Below are 24,525 nucleotides of genomic sequence, written 5' to 3'. Positions count from 1 at the left end.
TCCCATTTTGGGCGCGTTGGATGAGTAAAGGTTCCCGAAACTTGCCATGTTTAATATTCGGTTCCTTTAGAACACAATGTAGTCAGTCTGTACCGCTATATGATTAAGAAGGCCCTAAAAGGTGCCCTCAATATCCATGACAAAAACAGCGACCAAGTGCAACAACTTCAAGGAAGCGTCGCCACCCGTCTTTCGTTGTTGCGCTTTTTCTGGCTTACCAAGAGTCTTATCGTCGTACGAGCGCTATTTTCGATGTTGTAGAAAGGTAATTTATTGATGCAGAAGAAATAATTGTTCTCTTTAGTGTCCTGCAGCGCTACGACAAAGCCACTACGCCACCACGGCGCGTGTATGCCCAATTAGAATAATGAAAAAGCAAAAAAGAACGAAGTGGTTGCTAACACGAAGCACAGCAAGCAGATTTATTGGCTAGCTAAACACGCGCAAAAGCGAGAGAAATAGATTAATTAATGGCGCCTAAAGCTTGCCTAAAATATGTAGGAGTCCTATACGGTATGCAGCTACACTATGCAGCAGCGTTCTCCGTCTTAACTGTGTTTCACTAAGTCGTGCTTTTACACTAGAAGAAATAATTATTGGGTCTGTTGGTGTTGCATTGCTGTTGAGAAAAATAAGCGCAACAAAAAGACAACGCACAAATACCTGTCTTTGTATTCTCTTCCTGTGTGCGTTGTCTTTTTTGTTGTGCTAAGTTTCCTCATCAGCAATGTATTTACATGCCTGACATTAAAAGGCTAGCGAGCATTGGCTGTACATTAAGGAAACCAAGGTATAGTCAAAATTAATGCATAGTCCCCAACTACGGCGTGCCTCAAAATTAGATCGTGATTTTGATGGTTTAGCGGTACAGTAGCAGGTCTCTGGCAGTGTAATCGGCTCCCAGACTTGGGCGAGCGAGACAGTGAGAGGCGAAGAGAAACTTTGAAGATTATTTGTTTTCACAGGAGCATAGAAATGTTCTAGATCGAGATAATAAGGCGCTGCAGTGAACCAGCGCTTGTCAATTGACACCAAGACTTTAGTGTTAGCGATGCTGTTGAGTGCGTCAAGCTGCCGAGGTCAGCTGCTTAGGATTCTAGAAATATAAGCCGATATTTAACACGAAATTTGTATCAACGCTTATTGACGCGTACAGCCAGGCGAAGTTTGTTGTTTTGCATTATACTTTCGCTCGATACACTTTTTTGTTGCACGCGGCGCCACTGTAACTCAGAGAAATTTCAGCGTTGATTTGGTACATAACGCCCCACGAACAGCACACGGAAGCTGTTCTGAGAGATTATATTGCCTGGTCCCTTGCTCTCAACCCATATCGCTTGACATTAGCCGCGGAAAGCTGCGGATGAGACGCTTAACTGATGAAGCCCATTTCTAGCGTTGATAAACGTGTCCACGCAACATCCCGAGATTCAAACACGTCGAGCGGAAGCCTTCATTGATGACCAGCGCACAATGAAGGCGAATAGTCATCAGTTTTTAGTTCTGATGAGAGAAGTCATTAGGGTTGTTCAATCACTTGAGAAAGCCTGTTGCGTCCGATCGAGCGGTATTTCACGGTATGTATGTATGTATGTATGTATGTATGTATGTATGTATGTATGTATGTATGTATGTATGTATGTATGTATGTATGTATGTATGTATGTATGTATGTATGTATGTATGTATGTATGTATGTATGTATGTATGTATGTATGTATGTATGTATGTATGTATGTATGTATGTGCACGGGGCGTAGTTGGACAAGGAAGGAGAGTTCGAAGGCCGAGGAGCCCGTGCGTTTGTTGGAACCTGGCGTGAGTTGCGCGCGAAATGTAGGAAGGCCACACGTACAGAGCAAGAAAGACCAGTTTCAGACCCACCATGGATACACAAAAGCCCAAAGAAAAAAACACGGAACAATTTAAATGCAGTATAATACAGAGTTCGCGAAGTAGTGACAAACCTATAGCGTCAAACCAGTGTTTAGCGCAGTACACGTCTGCAGTTGCCATTTGAAACGGCTCACAAACAGTTTACCCATCCCTGTGCCTCTACATAGCCACACTATATGTATGCAGCGCGCACGCTGGATGTGACGGTATACAGTACGGTCCGAGTCGCGTATTCGCCAGCATGTGTACCCAACACAGACAGACGTCAGAACTGCTTTCTTGGAATACAGTTGGCATTTGCCGAAAGACCGGTTTGTCGCTAAAATGGCGCACACAGAAAGGTGAGAACGTTGACAGAAACAGTCGCGTGGTGTTGTCGTTGAGATTTTTTACGTTTCTGTGTGCGTCCTTTTAGCAGCATATATGTATCTTACAGCCATGCCGACAATACTTGGCCTTTCTTTTTTCTTTTACAATAAATATTATATACATAAATCGGGCGTTAGTGTCTACGGGAGCCGCAACTATGGCGTGTGATGGTTGGGATCGGGCATGAAATAGATGGTAGCTGGCCCATGCTGTCCTCCAACTCATCCACACTGAGGACGTTGTTGAAGAGAGAGACTTGTTCTCATCGAGAACGAGGAATATGGGATTTATTTACAGTATCTACATCAGAACGTTACAGTTCATCAGTCTAGCATCACTGAAAGAGGAATGCACACCCCGAAGCCACGTCACGGCTGCTTATAAACACTCTGTACTCCCTAGATCCCTAGGTGCGGGAAAACGGCCGTTCAACTTTCGACCAATGGGAGCGTCCAAACTCATCGTCGCCGACCCGCCTTTGAGGGGGGGGGGGGGGGGGGTTTACACACTCACTTCCGCACAGGTTTCACCGACCACACCGAGGTGAGAGGGTTCTCGTAGACACGGTGCTGCCCCGAGCAGAAGCCTCTTTATCTCAGAGTCGACTTCAACGACAGTGGCGGCCGCGTCTGTCCACTTCTAAGCTGCGTGAGACGGCACTGCACAACATCTTCCCGGGGCTCCCCTGCTCCAAACAGACCGTGACGGTGTCGGCGTACACACTAACAATCTCGGCGTCTTTCGGTTGGGGACGCGGCGCAGTGTGGTCCTTACACTGCAGAGCGAGTCGTCGCAGCAGACATGGTGGCGGCAACGGGCTGGGTACTGACGTATTCTTGTCCTTTCAAAGCGAGCCGCCGCCGCAGGCATGCCGGCGCCTTTCCGACGGTTGCTTCCCCGAAGATCGCCAGCCCCCGCCGGTCGAATGTAACAGGCGGTTCAGCCGCAAGCATTGGAATGATCGTTGGATTTGACCGATCATTCGTCCTTCCGGCTTCAAACGACTTTGTGGCACGGCGAAACTATAACTTGCAACAAGTCGTAGAGCTTTAAATGCAACAATTCGCGATGATTACGTATGCACGTATAAACAGATTAAAACTCGATTGTAGCGTTTTACGTGGAAAAACCACGAGGTGATTATCAGGCACGCCGTAGTGGGCAACTCCGGAATAATTTTGACCGCCTGGGATTATTTAACGTGCCCCAATGCATGGTACACGGGCGTTTTCGCATTTCATCATCATCAGCCTGGTTACGCCCACTGCAGGGCAAAGGCCTCTCCCATACTTCTCCAACTACCCCAGTCCTGTAGTAATTGTGGCCAAGTTGTCCCTGCAAACTTCTTAATCTCATCCGCCCACCTAACTTTCTGCCGCCCCCTGCTACGCTTCTCTTCCCTTGGAATCCAGTCCGTAACCCTTGATGACCATCGGTTATCTTCCCTCCTCATTACATGTGCTGCCCATGCCAATTTCTTTTTCTTGATTTCAACTAAGATATCATTCATGATAACTCGCGTTTGTTCCCTCACCCAATCTGCTCTTTGCTTATCCCTTAACGCTACACCCATCATTCTTCTTTTCATAGCTCGTTGCGTCGTCCTCAATTTAAGTAGAATCCTTTTCGTAAGCCTCCAGGTTTCTGCCCCGTACGTGAGGACTGGTAAGACACAGCTGTTATACAATTTTCCCTTGAGGGATAATGGCAACATGCTGCTCATGATCTGAGAATGCCTGCCAAACGCACCCCAGCCCATTCTTATTCTTATGATTATCTTCGCATTTCGCCCCAATAGAAATGCGGCCGCCGCGGCCGGCATTTGATACCTTGCTCTCGGGCTTTGCAGCGCTACGCCCGAGCCAATACGCCACCACGTCGGATCAAAGAAACACATTACTGTCGGGTGTTAAAAGAAAAAAGAATGTGATCACTCACAAATTCAGAAAGGTAAAGTATAATAAGTGAAGTCACGGGCACGAAGTGTAGACAAATCCATGTAGTACCCATTATTTTCACGATAGGCTGAACAATAGAAGCGCGCAGAGAATTTTAGTGGCATGGGGGAAAAGGAAACAAACTAAGAGGCAGCGCATTACGTCACGTGGCCGGCCTTGGCAAACAAACTCTCCGCGAAGCCATTCCGTTCGCTTTTTTTCCTCGCAGTACCGGCCAAACACGTGACCTTTTGGACGCCGCGTATTGGCCGAGTATGGTTGGTTCCAGGTAATTTTTAATCTATGCGCACTTGTTCGGTTGTCATAGCTCTGCCGGGGGAGCGGGAACACTAAAACCTACCGCACTCCCTGACGTGTCGATCACATGCTCGGTCGACTCGTTTGGCTTCATTCGTGTTGCGTGGTGCTTCCTCGAATAGTTCTTTCCTTCCTCTATGTTTAGTAGGAGACAACTGACCGCCTCACGCGCCGACATACATATGCACGCCACTTCCGGCATTATGTCGTCTCAGGCCCGTTCACGAGCTGTAGACTAACAGGAGTCAAGCTAACCTTCTCAGCCCGCAAGCCAAAGCCGAAGATTTAAAGAATATATAAAAAAGAAATTATGGGGTTTTACCTGCCAGCAGCAAGACCTGATTATGAGGCACGCCGTAGTGGGGGACTCAGGATTAATTTTGACCATCTAGAGTTCTTTAACGAGCACCTAAATCTAGATACAGAAGTGTTTTTGGATTTCGCCCCTATCAATATGCGGCCGCCGTGGCCAGGATTTGATCCCGCGGCCGCTTGCTTAGCAGCGCAACAAAAAGTCACTAAGCAACCACGGCGGGTTACCGAAGCCGGAGATAAGGCCTCTCGGATCAATACGACCCTTTGCATTACAGAGGCGCAAAACGGAGAACCGAAAACTACAAGCTGTCGTCACGCCATGCATAGAGCGCTTCTCCTGTTTGCAGTCTCTCAACCGCAGCTGTGCACAACGCCGATGTGCCACAATCCTGTTTCTTACAGCTGCGGAGAACAACAGCTTTTACTTCCGCCATTTCTGTAACCCTGCGTCCCATTTTGTGCAACCAGCTTGCAATTTCTCCGCAGTTATCGTGCTTGCTTTGATTGATTGATGATGGGGTTTTAATGGCGCAAGGTCCAGTTCTGGCCAAAGAGTGCCAAACACATGACAGAGTGAGTTAACAATGGTTGATGAAGCCTAGGATGTACCGTGGCCGTAAAAGGGCCTAAAATAAGTCAGCGTGTAAGTGCGTAAAATATATATGAGCTAGAAAGATGACAATGACAAGTGAGGTGTTCCTTGACCATAACATATATTTTGCAATGTGATCAGGAGATAAAGATTATAGAAGTACGGAAATAGTACTAAAGCCTTTCCCGGGTCCTTGAGCGCAAGAACTGGGAGGCACATGCTCGAATACTATTATCGCGGCAGAAGCCTCTGATAAGAGGCTGCGCTACGGATCACTTGGGTGTATAACCTGCAGCATACTTGCATCCTTTAGAAAAGCTAATGTTGATTTAACATCAAAGAGCAGCTTGGTGCTCAGAAACATTTCCATCTGTAGCACCTGATGGAAAATAAAGATTTGATTTGATTTGATTTGATTTGATGTAATGGAACTTTTTGATGGTCAGGTAAATGGAAGTGTTTTTTCCTAAGAGCCTCTAATTCTCCACATTCCAGCAACACTTGCAGGACCCCCAGCGCCCCGCCTCATTTACTAAAGGCAGGTGGCTCATCACCAGTCAGCAAGTACGAGTGTGTACCGTATGTGTGGCCGATTCTCAGTTGGCATATTGACACGTGTACTTATCTTTATCGGGCAACCACGTTTCGCCGCCTAACAAATGTAATCGCACAGCGTGGGACGCGCCTGCATGTATCCGAAGTTTCTGGAAAGTTATCGATGCTTCTATCCGCTGTCTGTTGTCGCCGAACCTTATCTTATCTTATTTCATCACCTGACGCGAATGGTGTAGAACTTTGTGGAAGGCACGCGGGTCCAAACGATTAGTCTGGAACATTCGACGACTGCTCTATAAAAGCCGACGCGCTTGACCCGCTGATCACAATTTCGACGATCGCCGACTGTGTTCGCCGCTTTCGTTGTGCTATAAGTGTAGCCTGTTTTGTGGGCACAGGTTCGCCCAATAAAATCTAGTTTTGCCTTTCACAGTATTGCCACTGTGTTCTTAACGTCACCACCACGTGACATCTGGTGGAGCCTCAGACTACAAGAATACGACATCACTGTAACATACAAGTCCGGAAGAAAACACTCAGATGCCGATTGCCTATCACGCGCCCCCATTGACCCACCGCCGCAAGATGACGAGGATGACGACGCCTTCCTTGGCATAATAAGCGCGGAAGACTTGGCCGAACAACAACGAGGGGACCCGGAGCTAAAAGCCCTAGTCGAGTATTTGGAAGGGCACACCGACGTTGTCCCTAGGGCATTTAAGCGTGGATTATCTTCGTTCACGCTTCAAAACAACCTACTCGTGAAGAAGTTCTCACCAGTCCGCGCCAGCTACCTTCTTGTTGTACCGTCAGCGCTGCGTCCAGAGATACTGCACGCCCTACACGACGATCCAACCGCTGGGCACCTCGGATTCTCCCGGACGCTGTCGAGAATACAGGAAAGGTATTACTGGCCGCGTCTGACCGCCGACGTCGCCCGTTACGTCAAGACATGCCGAGATTGTCAACGACGCAAGACACCACCGACAAGGCCAGCAGGATTACTACAGCCGATCGAACCTCCTCGCCGACCATTCCAGCAGATTGGGATGGATTTGTTGGGGCCGTTTCCGATGTCAACATCCGGGAATAAGTGGATCGTCGTGGCGACGGACTATCTCACCCGCTTTGCTGAAACTAAAGCTCTACCAAAAGGCAGCGCAGCCGAAGTGACGAAATTTTTCGTCGAAAACATCCTGCTGCGACATGGTGCCCCAGAAGTCCTCATCACCGACAGAGGAACGGCTTTTACAGCAGAGCTCACCCAAGCCATTCTGCAGTACAGCCAGACAAGCCACAGGAGGACAACTGCCTACCATCCGCAGACGAATGGTCTCACGGAGCGCCTGAACAAGACCCTCGCCGACATGCTAGCAATGTACGTCGAAGTCGAACACAAGACGTGGGACGCGGTCCTGCCGTACGTAACCTTTGCGTACAACACGGCGGTGCAAGAAACAACACAGATCACGCCGTTCAAGCTGGTCTACGGCAGGAACCCGACGACGACGCTTGACGCCATGCTGCCGCACGTAACTGACGAAGAGAATGTTGACGTCGCTAGCTATCTCCAGCGCGCCGAAGAAGCCCGACAGCTCGCCCGCCTGCGAATCAAGAGCCAGCAGAGGACCGACAGCCGACACTACAACCTCCGACGACGCTTCGTCGAGTACCAGCCTGGCGACCGTGTTTGGGTCTGGACCCCGATACGCCGACGAGGACTCAGTGAGAAACTACTCCGACGCTATTTGGGACCCTACAAGGTCATCCGACGTATTGGCGCTCTGGACTATGAGGTCGTGCCAGACGGCATTTCGCATTCACAGCGGCGCCGCGCACGATCTGAAGTGGTCCACGTGGTGCGCCTTAAACCCTTTTACGGACGCTGACGAACTTCGTCATTTTTGTTCTTTTCTTTGCTACGAGTGCTTTTGTTTATTAACTTCGTTTGTTTACAGCATCGGGTCGATGCTTCTTAAGAGGGGGGTATTGACATGTGTACTTATCTTTATCGGGCAACCACGTTTCGCCGCCTAACAAATGTAATCGCACAGCGTGGGACGCGCCTGCATGTATCCGAAGTTTCTGGAAAGTTATCGATGCTTCTATCCGCTGTCTGTTGTCGCCGAACCTTAATTATGTTATCTTATTTCATCACCTGACGCGAATGGTGTAGAACTTTGTGGAAGGCACGCGAGTCCGAACGATTAGTCTGGAACATTCGACGACTGCTCTATAAAAGCCGACGCGCTTGACCCGCTGATCCCAATTTCGACGATCGCCGACTGTGTTCGCCGCTTTCGTTGTGCTATAAGTGTAGCCTGTTTTGTGGGCACAGGTTCGCCCAATAAAATCTAGTTTTGCCTTTCACAGTATTGCCACTGTGTTCTTAACGTCACCACCACGTGACAATATGATAACCTCAGTTAGTCTTATTATTGATATGGGTGGCCAGTTCCCTAACTGGTTTGGCGACGTCCTTGGGTTTGGCGACGTTCAGTGTTCCATAAGCGTTGCGAACAGCTCCTAAGCTTTTTCTGAAAGAGATGCTTCAAGTCTATGACAGGGACAGCTACAGAGATGTTGGTGGCTTTAGTGACCATTGAGGCTGCAGTTTCGTCTGCAAGCATATTGCCCTCATTACCTCTATGGCGAGGTACCCAGCATATTGTGATTTGCAGCATATGCATTGTGCACAGAAGCGAATAAAGATAATTAAGCAGGGGATGTTTGTGTTTAGTGAAGGCCATTAGGAATCTGACGACACTTAAATAGTCAGTAAATACAACAGCTTGTTGTGTCTTTGTTTTCCTGATTTGTTTAACAGCGGACAATACTGCATATGCTCAGCCGTGAAGATACTCATTTCTGGATGTAAAATATTCGACTCGGAGAAGGATCAGCCAATTGCTGTGTGTGATACACCGGCATGTGACTTTGTCGCGGCCGTGTAGTATTCAGAGCAGGAGTACTTCGACTGAAGCTCCAAGAAATAAATTCGTATTTCGACCTCTGGAGCACGCTTTGAGACTTCTAGAAAACATATGTCACAGTGTACCACCTGCCAGTCCCAAGGTGGTAACTGCTTGGCTAGAGGCATTAGGCGATGTTTGAGACGTGGGACATCCATTTCTTCGTTCAGTTCCCCCACACGCAGTGAGAAAGGCTGTCTCACAGTGGGCCAATTGTGAAAATGTGTAGCATACGAGATATCATTACCTGTAGAATAACAAGGGTGTTCGCGATTGCAGAAAACAGAAGGTATGTGAAGCTAATGTATGTTCTTTGCAGATTAAGTGACTACTCATTTTTATTCTACGTATAGACTTTCCATAGGACTTGTTTTGAAGGCGCCAGTGGCCAAGCGGATACCTAGATGGTGGACGGGATGCAGCATCATTAAGGCACTTGGCATGGCAGAGTGATATGCCACGGCACCGTAATCCAATTGTGATCGGATGAGTCTCCTGTAGAGGTTCATTAAACACTTTCGGTGTTTGCTAAAATTTTCAGTAGGTTCATTATTTTCAAGCACTTTGCCTTGAGATATATTGTGTGATATGAAACTCAGTTTCGCATCGAATATTAGCCTAAAACCTTGTGTTCTTTGTGCACAGGTATTTCTTCTCATACAGTTCTAAACTTGGACGTGGAACCATGTTTGTGTTTTTTGTGAAAAGAACACATAAACTTTCGTGGGGTTTAACTTTAAACCCATTTTCGCCTGACCACGTAGAGATATTGTTCAAGCCCTGCTGTACCTGCCTCTCGCACACTGCAAGGTTACAGGATTTGAAACCTATTTGTATGTCGTCTACGTAGACGGAATAACATGTAGCTGATGGTAATGAAGCGCGGAGTGTGTTCATCTTAACTATAAAGAGTGTTCAGCTGAGCACGCCTCGCTCAGGTACACCAGTTTCTTGCATATATTGACGCGACAATACGTTGCCGATTTTCACGCGGAAAGTACGATTGGACAAATTGCTTTTTATTATGTTTAGCGTATTTCCACGGATGCCCATTCCCGACAAGTCTCGGAAGACGCCGTAACACCACGTTTGGTGATACGTTTTCTCCATATCGAGGAATATCGATAATAAAAACTGTTGATGAACAAACGCATCCCAAATATTTCCGTCAAAGCGCACGAGATGATGAGTTGTGGATTGACTCCTTCTGAAGCTGAACTGAAAAGGGTGAAGTATTTTGTTAAATTCAAGGAAATGTAAAAGGCGACGATTTATCATTTTTTTGCAAAAATTTTACAGACGCATCTTGTGAAAGCTATCGGGTGACAACTTGATACATCGGATGAATCTTTATTCTGTTTGAAAAGTGGGCTAACAATAGCTCCCTTCTGTGAGGATGGCAGGTATCCGGCAGCCCAGATAGAGTTAAAAGTGCAAGAAGCGTTATCATTGTGTCACTGTGTAGGTTTTTAATCATGTCATACATGATTCTGTCAGCTCCAGGTGCAGAGCTCCTGCATACGCACAGGGGAGCTCTCAGCTGGGTCATATTAAATGGATGGTTGTATGGTTTATGTGGTGGCATTTACGCAGCAGTGGCTTAAGTTCCGCCAGTTTTTTATGTTTAAAGAATGATTTTGAGTAGTGTATGGAGCTTGATACATGCTCGAAGTGTTTTCCTAGGGTGTCAGCCAGATCTTCTATGCATAGAGCACTTCTCCTCGTTAAAATCTCTCAACTGCAGCTGTGCACAATGCCGATGTGCAACTTTCCTTGTTTCCCACACCTGCGGAGAACCACAGCTTCTACTTCCGCTATTTCTGCATTCCATTTTGTGCAACCAGCTTACCATTTCTGCGCAGTTAGAGTGCTCGCTTGTGCCTACATCCTGCCCCGTATATACGACACACAACATCGGCTGCCTCGCGAGGCACTGGTACTATATAGTCTTGCGCTTTACCGTTGTCCTTATGGTGCAGCCTACTGGGATGTAACTTTATGTACATAGGGAAACACTGTTAAAGGGACCTTTAAATAAGCATTTAGGTAGTGATTATAGCTCAGTTTTGAAACAAAGACTTCTGCAATAATTATTCGCTAGTTATAGGTCTCCCTATATAATGCGCCGCATTAAGAATATTTTAAAGCGAAGCTTTCTGTGCTTCTGCTAGTAATAAATCATTTATGAATTAGACCCTCAATCGTGCGATCACAACACATATTTTATTTTTAGAGCACAGTTCTTAGGCGCTCGTTCCTGTAGCGAGCGTGTCGGCGTCCTTGGGGTAACCGAGCGAACGAGCACAGCGAAGGATCAGAGTGAACATGGAGCGCAGTGGGGAATTAAAGATGGTGAGAGCGAAGAGAGCGCAAGGAGGAAAGCGGAGGAGGAGGGTGTGACGAAAGCTTTAGAAGAAAAGCGTACTGCCGCGCAAGACGGGCTTTACGGTGACGATGGCTACGAGATGGCACCAGAGTAGCGCGCGTTGTCTGTTCACCGATGACGCCACCGATACCACATATGGAAACAAAGTGCTGCATGAGCGGTCTGTCTGCGGCGGCTGCTGTGAATTGCGCCCACGCGTCATTCACGCGCTGTCTCTCGTGATCTCCCGATTAGCGAGGCAGACGCGCCACACTTCGCAACGTTTGCAACGTGCCGCACGATCGGACTGTTCCCTCCAGCCAATATATCGCAAATTAAAAACACGTATACAGCTGCGCTCCAATTTCGCATTAGGCGGTATCATATTCGTAGGTGATTTTTTAAAATTACTTTAAGCCACCATTTTGTTCGACCATGTTCTTGAAAAATTCAAGAGCATTTTTTGAGGGTTGACGATCACAAGGGAATTCCCTGAAAAAAGGCCAAATCCGCCTCCTTGACCTTGCACTGCACCTCCAGGAGGAGCACACGTGTTGGATGTATGCCCCACGTTCCAAGAAACATCTTCTTCCCTTCACTTCCGATCATTCAAAAGTGGTGAAGCGCTCCATAGCCCTGGGGGCTCTCAGAAATGCTGTCGTTCGCTCTTGCCCCCACTTGATGTCCAGCAGCTTTGCTAACGAAGTCCATCGGCTTAAGACAAGTGGCTATCCAGCACAACTGCTGTCATCCATGACGGAAGTCTTAATGCAAGAGGGTCGTTCCACCATGAAGCCGCGCGAAGAGGTAAAGTACATAACTAGGGCTCAGTGTTTTCGGAGTTTATATTTCTTCAAATTCGGAGGGTGTTTCTCGGAGTATATTTTGGCGGAAATTCGGCGTTTATCGGAGTTTATTTCTCGTAAATCCCCAATTCTCCGAAATTCGAAGTTTAATTTTGCGTTATTCTCAATACTCCAAAACCTTGGATGAAATTACGTATGAACACGAAAACATCAGAACCGGCGAAGCGTATTTTAGTTGTCTACAAGGTTTGAATGCACAAACACAAATACACGCAAGCACAAATATTTGAATACGAAAAACCTACGTTTGTACGTATTACAACCTTAAATTTTGCTGTAATGGACGCAACCATACTTTAGGAGGTTGATGTCACTGATGGAAGCGTGCTCCTTTCGATTGATGATTCTCAGCTTATAAAATGTCCTTTCAACGTTCGCGCTAGAAACAGGGAGCCAAAGAGTCAGCGCGCAGTGAGAAAGCACTGGCCACTGGACAGTGTGAAGTCTCCAAAACGACAAGGGTTCATCAATGTTGCTGATTTCATAGCTCTGATAGTTCGCAATATCACTCGTGAGCTCGCTCATGTCGTCAGTTTCAAGCAACAATAACTTAAAGTTTGGCGCATAGGTTTCGAACGCAAGGGGTAGCTCAAGCTTAGGATAGGATAGGGATAGGAATAAACTTTATTTGTCCAACGGTTGTTGATTTTGGTGCCCGGAGCTAGGCTGTCAGGGGTCCATCGCCCGAGGAAGATCTTTCGAGGTCATCGGCAACGGCCCTGGCCCGCTGGACGGCCCACTCCTGGTCTTCGGTTGCCTCGTTGAGGAGGGCGGCTTGCCATCTCTCAGCGAGGCGCCCCGCTTCAGAGTGTTCTGCTGTCGTATTCCCCCTTCCTCTTTGTCCTTGTTCCACGTGGCGTTGGCATTCCCAAAGCACATGGGCCATATCGGCCCGTTCGTGCTCGCACCACGGGCAGCCGGGCGACGGGTGCAGCGCGGGCCACAGGCGGTGCAGGTGGTAGGGGTTTGTGAAAGTGCCCGTCTGCAACCGTCTCAGGTCGACCGCCTGGGACCTGTCTAGACGCCCGTGGGGTTGTGGATATTTTCTTCGTTGCTTTCTATAGTGACCAAGCACCTCTCTGTACGTTGCCGGAAACTCCTTGACATCGCAGTCGGCGTCCGCGTGATCCCCAGCTCCGTCCGCCGCGATTTGTGTTGTATTGGTAACGACAGCGGCCGCGTCAGACGGGCTGGCAGCCGCCGTCGCCGTCACTCCTCCGCTGGGGTCCCGCACAACAACGGCAGCGGCTGCCCTCTGGGTGACCGCGTCGCGGCGGGTAAGCATCCTCGCGACGAGGTGGGCGCGCTCGTTGTGGTTGGGTGGAGTGACGTTGCGTCTTCGGCCGTTAGCAATGTTGGTGTCATTATTGTCGTGGCTGTTGTTGCTGTTACTGCCAAGCTCCCCGACGTGCGCGGGGATCCACTTGAGGGACTTGTTTGTAATGGTGCCGGATCCGAAGTCCCCGGCCCGGGCGTTGAGCATGCGCGCCACATCCGCGGACACCCAACCTTTGATGTAATTCCGAATCGCTGATTTGGAGTCGCTGATAATCAGGTTATCCTCCGCACCTCCGTGGAGTACCGCGAGGGCTATGGCCATCTCTTCCGCTGCTTCGGCCGACGGCAGCCTCGCTGATGCCGTGACTCGGATCGTTCCCTTTGTATCTACGACTGCCATGGAGAAGGCGGGCACCGCCGCCGTCGGCCGGCCGTGTCGATGTTGCCGTTGTTGCTGCTGCCGTTTTTGTCGTAGTAGCAGTAGTGGTGGTGGTGCTGGTAACTGCGGCTCGTCTCGCACATTCCCTTGTAGCGGCGGTGGTGGTCGACGTTCCTCGTCGCCATCAGAGTCACCGACTGGCCGCGGGTACCTGGCTGCAACGACGAAGAGGACGCCTTCTTGTCTTCCATGCTTCTCGAGGATTGCTACCGCCCTGCGTATACGTCTTTGCACGTCATGCACCGGGTGCATATTCTTCGGCATGTTTTCCGTCTGTATGGCGTCCCTGACTTCCGGTAGCAGTGATTCTTTCAGTCCACGCGCCTCGTGATATCGAATCCCGAGTAAGTCCAGGATTCGTCTTCCCGTTACGGTGCTCGACAGCCTCTCCAGCTGCGCGATTCTCTGCGCCTCGGCGATCTCCTCGAGCGTGTTGTGTACGCCCAACTCGAGGAGCCTGTGGGTAGGCGTGTACTGGAGTACTCCCAGGGCGGTCTTGAACGCCCTGCGGATCGCCACGTTCAGCTTGTCGGTTTCGTTCCTGTTCCAGTCGGTGTATGCGGCGACGTACGCTATGTGGCTCAGCGCGTACGCTTGTATCAGCCTCGTAACGTTGTATTCCTTCATTCCTTTCCTCCTGTTCGCGACCCGCCGCACGAGGTGTGTGGCGGCGGCCACCTTCTTCTGCAGTCGGGCAACCAGCTCGTGGTTGGCACCGTTCTCTTCCAGCCTCAGGCCGAGCACTCGCAACTTGGACACCGTCGGTATTCGGGTCCCCTCCCTCGTCGTGACGCGGACGCCCAAACGACGAGCGTCTAGCACGGCCTGCGGAAGGGGTCCTTTCTTGCGCAGCCTGTGTAGCGGGATCTCCGACTTGTCGGGTGAGCAGACGAGTCTCGTGTCTTCGAGGTGCCGCTCCACCTCCCGGACGGCCCGCTGCAGTCGGTCTTGCATTTCGCCGACGCTCGTGTTCTCCGTGGTCCACACCGTCACGTCATCTGCGTATATCGTATGATTGATGCCCTCTATCGCGTCAAGACGCTCCGGCAGGCCGGTCATGACGAGGTTGAAAAGCATGGGGGAGAGTACGGAGCCCTGCGGCGTTCCCGCACCACCCATTCGGACCGTTCGTGGTGGGGCCCCGTCGATCGTGACTGTCGCCTCGCGCCCATTCAGGAAGCTGCTGACATATCGGTGGAACCTCGCCCCGAGATCGAGTCGGCTGATCTTGTCCAGTATGGCCACGTGCTTCACAGTGTCGAAGGCGCTCTTGAGGTCTAGCCCGAGTCGGGCGCGCACGTGCGTGCTCGGAGCGTTCACGACCTGTTCCTTGATCTGCAGCATGGCGTCCTGCGTTGAAAGGCCCTTCCGGAAACCGATGATGTGGGTGCCGAAGGCGTCCTGCTTCTCGAGCAGCGTCGTCACCCTGTTAAGGCAGGCATGCTCCATCACTTTCCCGACGCAGGACGTTAGGGAGATCGGCCTCATGTTTCGGACCTCCAGCGGTTTGCCCGGCTTTGGTATCAGTATAACGTCCGCGGTCTTCCACTCTGGCGGAATTCGGCCCTCCTTCCAGCACGCGTTGATGTACTCGCAGAGCTTCTCGATGGCGTCGTCGTTCAGGTTCCTCAGGATTTTGTTGGTGATCCTGTCAGGACCGCGCGCCGAGTTGGTCTTCAGTAGCTGGAGGACCGTTCTAATTTCCTGCACGGAAAAGTCCGCGTCCAGCTCTTCGTTGGGAGCCCCGCAGTACTCTGGGTGACTCTGCCCTTCCGGGCGTGCGAGGTGCGTCTGCACGATCTCTTCCGCGAAGGCCTCTGGGTCGTCCTTGTACTTGTGTCGCAGCTTGGCCATCTCTGTACGGGTCGCCGTTCTGGTGCTTGCCGGGTCGAGCAGGTGCCTGAGAATCTTCCAGGTGCGTCCAACGCTCATGTTCCCGTTCATCGTGTCGCACAGCTCTTGCCAATCTTGCTCGCACAGGCGGGTGCAGTGCGGCTCGATCTCCCGGTTGATTTCGGCGATCTTCTTCCGTATCTTCCTGTTGAGTTTTTGCCTACTCGCTCTCGCTCTCCGTTGCATGGATTTCTTGGCCGCAACAAGATGTGCCAGCCGGCTGTCCACTCTGGACGGTTGGGGAGCGCCGTCGCCCACGGCGCCGCGGGATCTGTCTGCCTCTTCTTTGGGTGGTTCTTGTCGCCAGTCCGCCCATTCGATCTCATCGGTGGCTTTCTCTACGTCCGCGAGTAGTACTCTGCACCATTCGCTGATGTCTTCGATCGGGCCCTCCTTCTTGTCTTGCTCTCTATTTTTCCGGAATCTGTCCCAGTCTACGATTCTCGCCTTTCGGCAGACGCCCTCCTCGCTTTCATCCTCTCCCACGGTCACGCACAGGATTCTGTGGTCACTCCCCAGGTCCTCGAAGGAGTTCGACCAAGTGACCACGCCCGCGCCTGACCAGACGGAGAGGTCGGGGGACGTGTCGCGGCACACTCCCTGTCCGATCCTGGTGTGCGAAGCAGGTTCGTTGAGTACAGTCAAGCCGAGCTCGTTCATCAGTCCGGCTAGCCTCTTCCCTTTCGGCGAGTCGGCTCCGTATCCCCATTGCGTGTGCGGCGCATTGAAGTCTCCGCATATCAGCAAGGGACTGGAGGCGGCCTTGGCCATCGCTTCGCGAAAGAGGGCGTCGAAAGTGTGAGTGCGGTATCTTTGCGAGGGGGAGTTATATACGTTGAGCACGAAAAGGCCGGTTTTCCTACTTCCAATACTCGGCACGACTTCGATCAGTACATGGTCTATGTCCGACTCTTCGTGGAGCACGAGCTTCACATTTGGATTCACAATATGAACACTTTTTTTTTATGGGGTTTTACGTGCCAAAACCACTTTCTGATTATGAGGCACGCCGTAGTGGAGGACTCCGGAAATTTCGACCACCTGGGGTTCTTTAACGTGCACCTAAATCTAAGTACACAGGTGTTTTTGCATTTCGCCCCCATCGAAATGCGGCCGCCGTGGCCGGGATTCGATCCCGCGACCTCGCGCTCAGCAGCCCAACACCATAGCCACTGAGAATTTGAACACTGTACCATAACGATTCACTGGTGTAATAGAGCGCATCGCAAAGGTTCCTCTCACCTGACTGTCTCCACTTTTCAGCGAGAGCAGCGTATAGTTCCATGAAGGTCTGCGACAGTCTTTGAGCGGTCATTCTAGTCAAGCAGATCCAACAGACTTGCGTCATCTGATGTGAAGACCTCAGGTGGGTCAAGCCATTGACTGAGGAGCGCGTGCAAACGAACCCCCAGTATGGGTAAACCTGGTGTACCGGGGTACTCTCTGCCTCAAGTTCCTGAATGATTGAGAGCGCAGCACACGAATTCGTCTTAAGAAACCTCAGCTTAATCAGCAAGTCGTGCACAACTTCAGGCGATGAAACAAGAGTTTTGAGCTTCTTGCACGTCTTTCCCTTGGTATCGTCGCTACTCAAGAAAGAAAAAATGGCACGCCAGTAGTCCAGAACATCTTCTAGGACTTCATGAAAACAGAAACACCTAGATGTACATACAGTCTTCAGCGACCAGTCATGTCCATGTCCACGCACACAAGACCAAACTTATGGCGCGGCTCCCACGACGACTTCGACCGGGCAGGAAAGTGCACAACAAAATACTGAACTACCTTAAATGAGCTCGTCTGAATTCCATCCTCCAGAGCGTTAAGTAGGCAGCACGGATCTTTGAAGTGAAGTGCTTTGAAATCGAGGTTCGAGAGTTGCAAGTCCTTGTGAAGCTTCTGCATGTAGGAAGCTGAATCGGAGCACAACACAGCTATGCCGGCTAAGGCCTTTCCAATCTTCTGAAAGGCGGTATGTATCAACATGCACATAATGCAACGCTATACTGCTGAACTACTTGCAAGTCTATCATGAAGGTTCTACGTCCAGGAAGCTCGTTGTCGTAGAAGGTTGCAAGCACCTCCACTGCCGGACATCCGCTGAGTTCCAGTGACTCGTCGATGGTGACGGAAATGGGGCGGTCTTTCATCGAAGAGCTTATCGTCGCAATGTCTTTCGTACTGACACTCATGTTGGTATTTCCGACATAGTTGATCACTAACTGGAATCGTGCGTGCCGCCAGGCACTTGCTTCGAACGAGGCTGCCAAGAGGTCCATCAGCCTGGTGCAGTGGTATCTCAGCATGACAGAGCGCAGGGCAAAATTGGTGCGGCATGTCATCCGCGTCTTGTCCGTTGGATCGGGCCCGTGTGATACTTTATTCCAGCGAGCTTTGCTGTGACGAGTCGCCGAAGGGATAGGAATAACAAGACGATGTGAACAAATCGGATTGCGACCATGTTAAGTCTGTTAAGACACCTGGTATAGAAGGAAGCGTGCACAGCAAATGGATAAACTGTGTCAGGCTGTACGAAGCATAGTACACACACTCTCATATAGCCGTAAATTCAGAGCACCAACACTTAAAAAGGGACTCACCTGGGTCTAGACGGGTCTTCTTCAGCTGTACGTGGCGTTGTGAGTGTACGTGCTCCGCAATTCTCAAGGCGCCCTTGCCGTTGGCAATGCTAACTGTCACACGACGACTCCTTTAGATGACGTTTACTCTTCAAAATCACTAAACTCCTTTACGCTGGGAAGTTTTCGTTTCCTTCCCATTCTGCTTGCCCAAAATTTCTGTTCACGCGCCACAGGAATGCGTCAAGTGAGCATGCCACGCTTCCCTGCAGCAGGCTTTCCGTGCTCGATTCGTACCCTGGCGCTCGTGTGCCGCCAGGGGGCGACACGCCCTTTGTTAAATGTGCGATCGGTGCAGTCTACGAGATACTGCTGACGTGAGGTAAAGTTTATATCGGCCAGACTGGCCGCTGTATCAATGACCGCTTAGAACATGCCCTTTATCGAAAGGCTTTCGATAAACAACGGAACAGGGTCATATTGGCCGTTAAAATCAGAGTTTATCGGATAAATCCGAATTGTCAAAAGTTTTGCTGGCGAGTGTTTATCGTATTTTTTTTTATTTATCCGAAAAAAACGGAGCCCTTGACATAATCAATGCTGTTGCGAGCGCGTATGTACAATGTGTGTCCCACCGCATGAAGAAAGCCGAAGGCCAGGCCGGTGTTAAGGTGGTGTTTACCGCTCCTAGCAAGTTGGGAAGGTTGTGCAAAAAAGCCAACGATATCCGGCAAACGCCTAGACTGTGTAGTAAGCGAAATACCGCCAAGCCCGTAGATTGCAATACTAATGCGTAGTTTATGCCATTCCCACCTCGTGCGGCGGCACTTGCACAGGCCAGACGGGACGCTGCCTTAGTGAACGTTTACGTGATCATGCGGACTGTGTCAAGATTAAGACTGGTAAAAATCTAGGTGTTCATTGTGCAAAGTGTGGCTGTTCACCCCGCCTAAAAGTCACACGTGTGCTGGGAAGATACAGCTATCAGATCTTTGTGGTCTTTTCAATTTGTGAGTTAGGAACCACTTGCGTAAGTGCCCCTTCTATAGCTCTTTGCGATAAGGAACTTAAGTTCGTTAGAAGTTAATCAGTTTGGATTGTGTCCATATTGTGTATTTTACATTTGTATAGCTTTATGTTTGTGACGCACGCGCAGCAGGAGTTGATTAACGATGACTCGCCTTCCCTTTCTTCCTTTCTTTCTTACAAACCGTTGCGAATAGTATATGTTTGTGCGGGCTTCAATAAAGATGTTGCTGGCATTCAGCGCTAGTCCTGTGCTCTTCCTTGCCTGTGTTTTTTTTTTTGGCGCTGTTTAAAATGAATGATCCGTACCAACTAGCTCGCACCCAAACCCTTCGGAGTCAGGCGCTCGTGGCATTACAAAGGTGTGATCTTTAAATTACCAAGACTATTGGCCTGAGCCGGCCTATGCAGCCTTTAGCCGCAATGTCTTTCTCTTTCTCTTTAATTAGTCGGTGATGTGAAAACACGTTCGCGAAAAAAAAAAAGGAACACCTGGCCGTAGATTCGTTTCCTTTCATTTTTCACTGCGTACACTACGACGACGACGGACCGGCATTCGCCTGCAAGCGCCGATTGCGAAAGCACGGTTCTTTCTGAAATTAACAAACTCGACGATGACATAAACTACAGAGTCCGCGCACGTTCAAATTGCCCGCCACCTGCGTCGACGGTGCCAAGTATGCGCACGGTGATTACGCCGTCTCTCCCATGTCCCTGTACACACCTACACCGCATGCGGGGATGGAAGGGGGGGGGGGGGGGGGGGGCAGTCGCACAGCAGCGCTGGCTTAGCGCTGCACGCAGCAAGCAGCCCCAGTGTGTCTCGACGGGAAGTTCTGGCGATCGATTTCTTCTCTCCCTCTGCTCGTATATCGCTTGACGCGCCGCGCCCCTTCGACAACGCGTACGCACATACCACGCCGCCAGTTGAGTGCGACCCCTACGCGACAACGCGCACTCCGTTCCGTCCGATTGCCGCCGCGTTATTATGAGCTTCCAAAGCAGCTCATCGGGATCGCCCGGGGTGGCGGCAGCCGCGCAGCAGCAACCGTCGCCGTCCTTACAACGCAGAGGTCGTCGCCGGTTCCCGGACGGGATGGACCAGTCAGCAGGGCCCGGAGGAAACGCCAGCCCAGCTGTCAAGAAGACCACGGTGCTTGTCATCGGAGCAGGTCTCAGCGGTAAGAAACGCGGAGGGAGGGCAGAGAAATAAGGCGGGAGGCCGTTTAACGGCGTGAAATGCACTAACTATACAGCGCAGCAACAAGCAAACTGTTATAAGGTATATACTTCTGTAGATTGTATAGTTGAAGTACTGACCCGCTTAAAAGTTTGTATGCTAAAAGTATATCATAGTGGTAGAACAAGGAATGTGATTGGGGAGCCAACGCTTCGAGAAGGGGTCTTGCGTTCGTCTTGACGAAAACAAGGGGGACCTGTCGAAACGCTGGCTCTAGTGAGCTACTTTGTACGACCACTGTTAATCACTTCACCTCTAGCTTTTTTTTTTTTGTACCTTGATTTTGTACGGCATAGCATAGCATGCATTCTACAGTAGAATACAATAGAAATAAAAATAGAAAACAATAAAAAGGACAAAAACAAAAGAAGAAACGAATCTTATCTGTGTGTAATACTACCAGAAACACCAAATTTATTTATTTATATAATATTTCAGGAAATAATAATAATAAAGTCCTAAAACATTGCTACTGAAACACAGCACGAGAAGCGAATCTGTGCCAGCTATATGGAATTGGCGAGAATTTTCGCGTTATGGACATTTTACGATGCACTTACAGCGGGACTATCCAGCTTTCTTTTGTGAGCCTCTTCGTTGTACTAAGGGGACTGCTAGTTTAGCAACGAAGTATTGACCGATTAGCATTTACCACAGCTGCCTGTGGTGAAGGGCGAAAGAGCTGTCTTCTTGTCCTTGGCGCTCAGCTTTTCGGCCCCGAGCTATTCATTGTTACCTCATATGCTACATTGATCAATGTACCATGCCTACGCGTTGACGCTTCTTACAACCGGTTATCCGCGGAGAGTGACCTTAACGCTGCCTCGCAAAAACAACGTACACTCGCATAAGCGTGATGCGTTTTAGCTCGAGGCATACATGCCTGATGCTGGTGTCATAAGAGAGCATCTTTGAAGACGGCTGAGACAGCTGTTCTTTTTTTTCTTTTCTCTTGTTTTTAAGGAATATAAAATTTTAAATATCACCTGTGGCAGATAGTACCAATCTGGTCCTTGAGGTAGATTATTCAAAGAGGCGGACACAACGTTCGCGACAATTCGAAATGCACAATCGACTATTTAAAAAAAGTTCACCAATTACAATTTATTTATTTACTTCATGGCACATATTGGAATTCACGAATTGTCGCAATGAGTATCCGTTTGTAACAATTTTTCAGAATGACCCCAGTTTCGAGATACTCCTTCTCAAAGTGTGCAACAAACTCCACGGGCGTATTTCCTTGTCCCCTTCTATTTCTATATTGCCATAAGCGGCCATAGGTTTTATGGTATGAAATTGTCCGATTTATTCTTGTGCTTCAATGTACGAAATGACGTTTTGTTTTGTTTATAGATGTAAATGGAACAACAGCGAATTGTTACCGCAAGTTTGATACCGCATATCTCGAAACACTTGCCATCCTCAAAGACCATTCCAAGTGCATATGATCTAAATACTCACCGGTAACAACTTGTTGATTGCAATATGCACCGTAAAGTAATTAGTTATGCACTTAATTAGAGCGTTTCTGTAAATAATCCATTACGCATATCGATTTAGTAATGTCAGCCACCCCGTGTAGTCCACCTCAGAGACTAGAATTATGTTACCTGCCACAGGCGATGTTTCAAATGGCACCCATGTAAAAAAAAGTACTGTAGAGCGACAGACTATATGGACAGTGATCCATAAGAGCGTATTGATGTAATAAAACAAAATTACGCTGTAAATCAATGAAGAATCACGGGTAACGAATTTTGACGCATCTTTATAAAAATATCGTTAATTCGACACTGCCATGGTGCAGACCAGAATACGTTCTTATTCATCTGCTCGTCTGATATTATATATATTCATGTGCCCTTGAAATGTGCAATGCACGTACAAATGTTCAAAATACGTTGCACAGTTTTATAAGACAGCGGGCCCAGTCAGGCATTGTCATTTTTTGCCCTCCTCCAAAATGTGTAAATTGCTACACTTTAATAAATTTCAATTCCAAATTTCGGTCTGTCGCAAACGTATGTCAGTTCGTCATTCCAAAAGAGCTCGCTATCAGAGGACATAAATGTATATTTTTATCGAGCTCACATACTCCGCTGGAACGCATTGCCACGTGGGCAATTACGACAGTGCAGAAAAAGTGGTAAATCTTTAACCGCATTCAATTTCAAATGATATTCGGTCTGCCGCAAACGCATGTCAGGTCGTCAATCCAAAACAGCTCGCTATCAAAGAACACGCATAGATATTCTTATCGAGCTCGCATGCTGCGCTGGAAAACGTTTCCACGAAGACAATTACGACAGTGCAGAAAAAGTAAATTTCTAATCATTGTAACAGCGAATTCTTTTGGCGCTCGCCGTCGCGTCACTAAACACTACGCATTCGCACTACGCACTACGCAGACACAGTGTATTTTTAAAGCACGCAATTTTCTTCTTCTTTATTGGCAGTTACCAGCAAACAAGGCATAGGACCATGTACAATGTCTTGCATTAAGGAAAACATTATACAGTAAAAGAAAGACGTGCTTCGTTAAAAAGTCGGGTCATCTGCAGCTGTGGTCTAAGGGGACGCCACAAGGGGCAGTCATATCCCCAACCCTCTTTAACCTCGTCATGATTGGACTATCCAGGACACTCTCTGCTATCGACGGTATCGGTCATACCATATACGCAGACGACGTTACCATTTGGTGTACGGGAGGTAGTGACGGACAGGTAGAGACGGCCCTGCAAGAGGCGATTGATGCTACCGAGAGATACCTTGAGTCCACGGGCCTTCGGTGCTCACCGCACAAGTCGGAACTGCTACTTTATCGACCCAAGCGCAGAGGCCCGAAACCAAAGGGATGGAAACCACTCGCCGAATGCGACATAAAACTGCGCACACACGACGGAGGTTATATTCCTAGGGTGGATGCTATCCGGATTCTCGGCATGATGGTAGAGTCGAATGGTTCAAACAACCAGACAGTGCTGCGACTCACTAAGAAGACGGACAATGCCATCAGACTAATCAGAAGAGTGGCCAACCGGCAGCAAGGCCTCGGAGAAGATAACCTCGTGAGATTGGTACATGCGTTCGTAATGTGTCATTTCACTTACGCCGCGGCTATGCACAACTGGCAAAGATCGGAACGGGATAAGCTCCACGCATTAATCAGGAAGGCAATCAAGAGAGCTCTCGGCCTCCCCATATACACTCACACGGAACGCTTACTTCAACTTGGCATGCATAACACGCTAGAGGAAATAGCGGAAGCACAGGAAAGGGCCCAGTTCGTCAGGCTATCTACCACACAAGCTGGAAGACACATCTTACAGGAGCTGGGAGTTCCCCCCACAGTAATCAAAACAAAGTTCTGTAGCATCCCTCGAGAGCAGCGGGACCACATCATTGTTGCTCCGATCCCACGAAACGTGGGAAGCACAACGTGGGAAGACGTCGGGCGCGCGCGAAGGCTCTCCTGGAAAGGGCTCGTGAACGGGCTTCGGAGAACAGTTTCGTAGACGCAGCGCGCTACTCCGACGGACAGGCCTTCGCTGTAGTTAGCGTAGATCATGAAAGGCAAATAACGAACGCAATCTCGATTCGGACGACGTCCTCTGAGATCGCAGAGCAGGCTGCAATAGCGATGGCCTTATTGGACGACAAGAGGACATCAATCTACAGTGACTCCATATCAGCTGTTAGGGCATTTGCCAAAGGAACCATATCCGAGCTGGCCCTAAGGATACTAGGAAGCAAGGAGATCAAGCCACACACGTTGATCTGGTTTCCAGCGCACATGGGACAGATCGAGGGTGCTTCGCCCGACCTCATCGAGTCGGCACACGGAGCTGCGCGAGGGATCATCAACCGCGTAGCTATCGGGCA

General features: G+C 49.4%; 1 protein-coding gene across 2 annotated transcripts in view; it reads left to right on the top strand.

Moving 5' to 3' along the window:
• Positions 1-20,181: 20,181 nt before the first annotated feature.
• Positions 20,182-24,525, top strand: part of LOC126541501 (amine oxidase [flavin-containing] A-like) — a 47,561-nt gene continuing 43,217 nt past the window's right edge. For both annotated transcript variants that reach the window (XM_050188270.2, XM_055076692.1), the window contains exon 1: positions 20,182-20,581. In XM_050188270.2, coding sequence (XP_050044227.1) covers positions 20,389-20,581 — 193 coding nt within the window. In that variant the 5' untranslated portion in view covers positions 20,182-20,388. The remainder of the gene's footprint in view (positions 20,582-24,525) is intronic.

The sequence above is a fragment of the Dermacentor andersoni genome, chromosome 2 (assembly GCF_023375885.2).
Source record: "Dermacentor andersoni chromosome 2, qqDerAnde1_hic_scaffold, whole genome shotgun sequence".
In the NCBI taxonomy this organism is placed as follows: domain Eukaryota; kingdom Metazoa; phylum Arthropoda; class Arachnida; order Ixodida; family Ixodidae; genus Dermacentor; species Dermacentor andersoni.
This window is presented reverse-complemented; position numbering and strand designations above follow the sequence as displayed.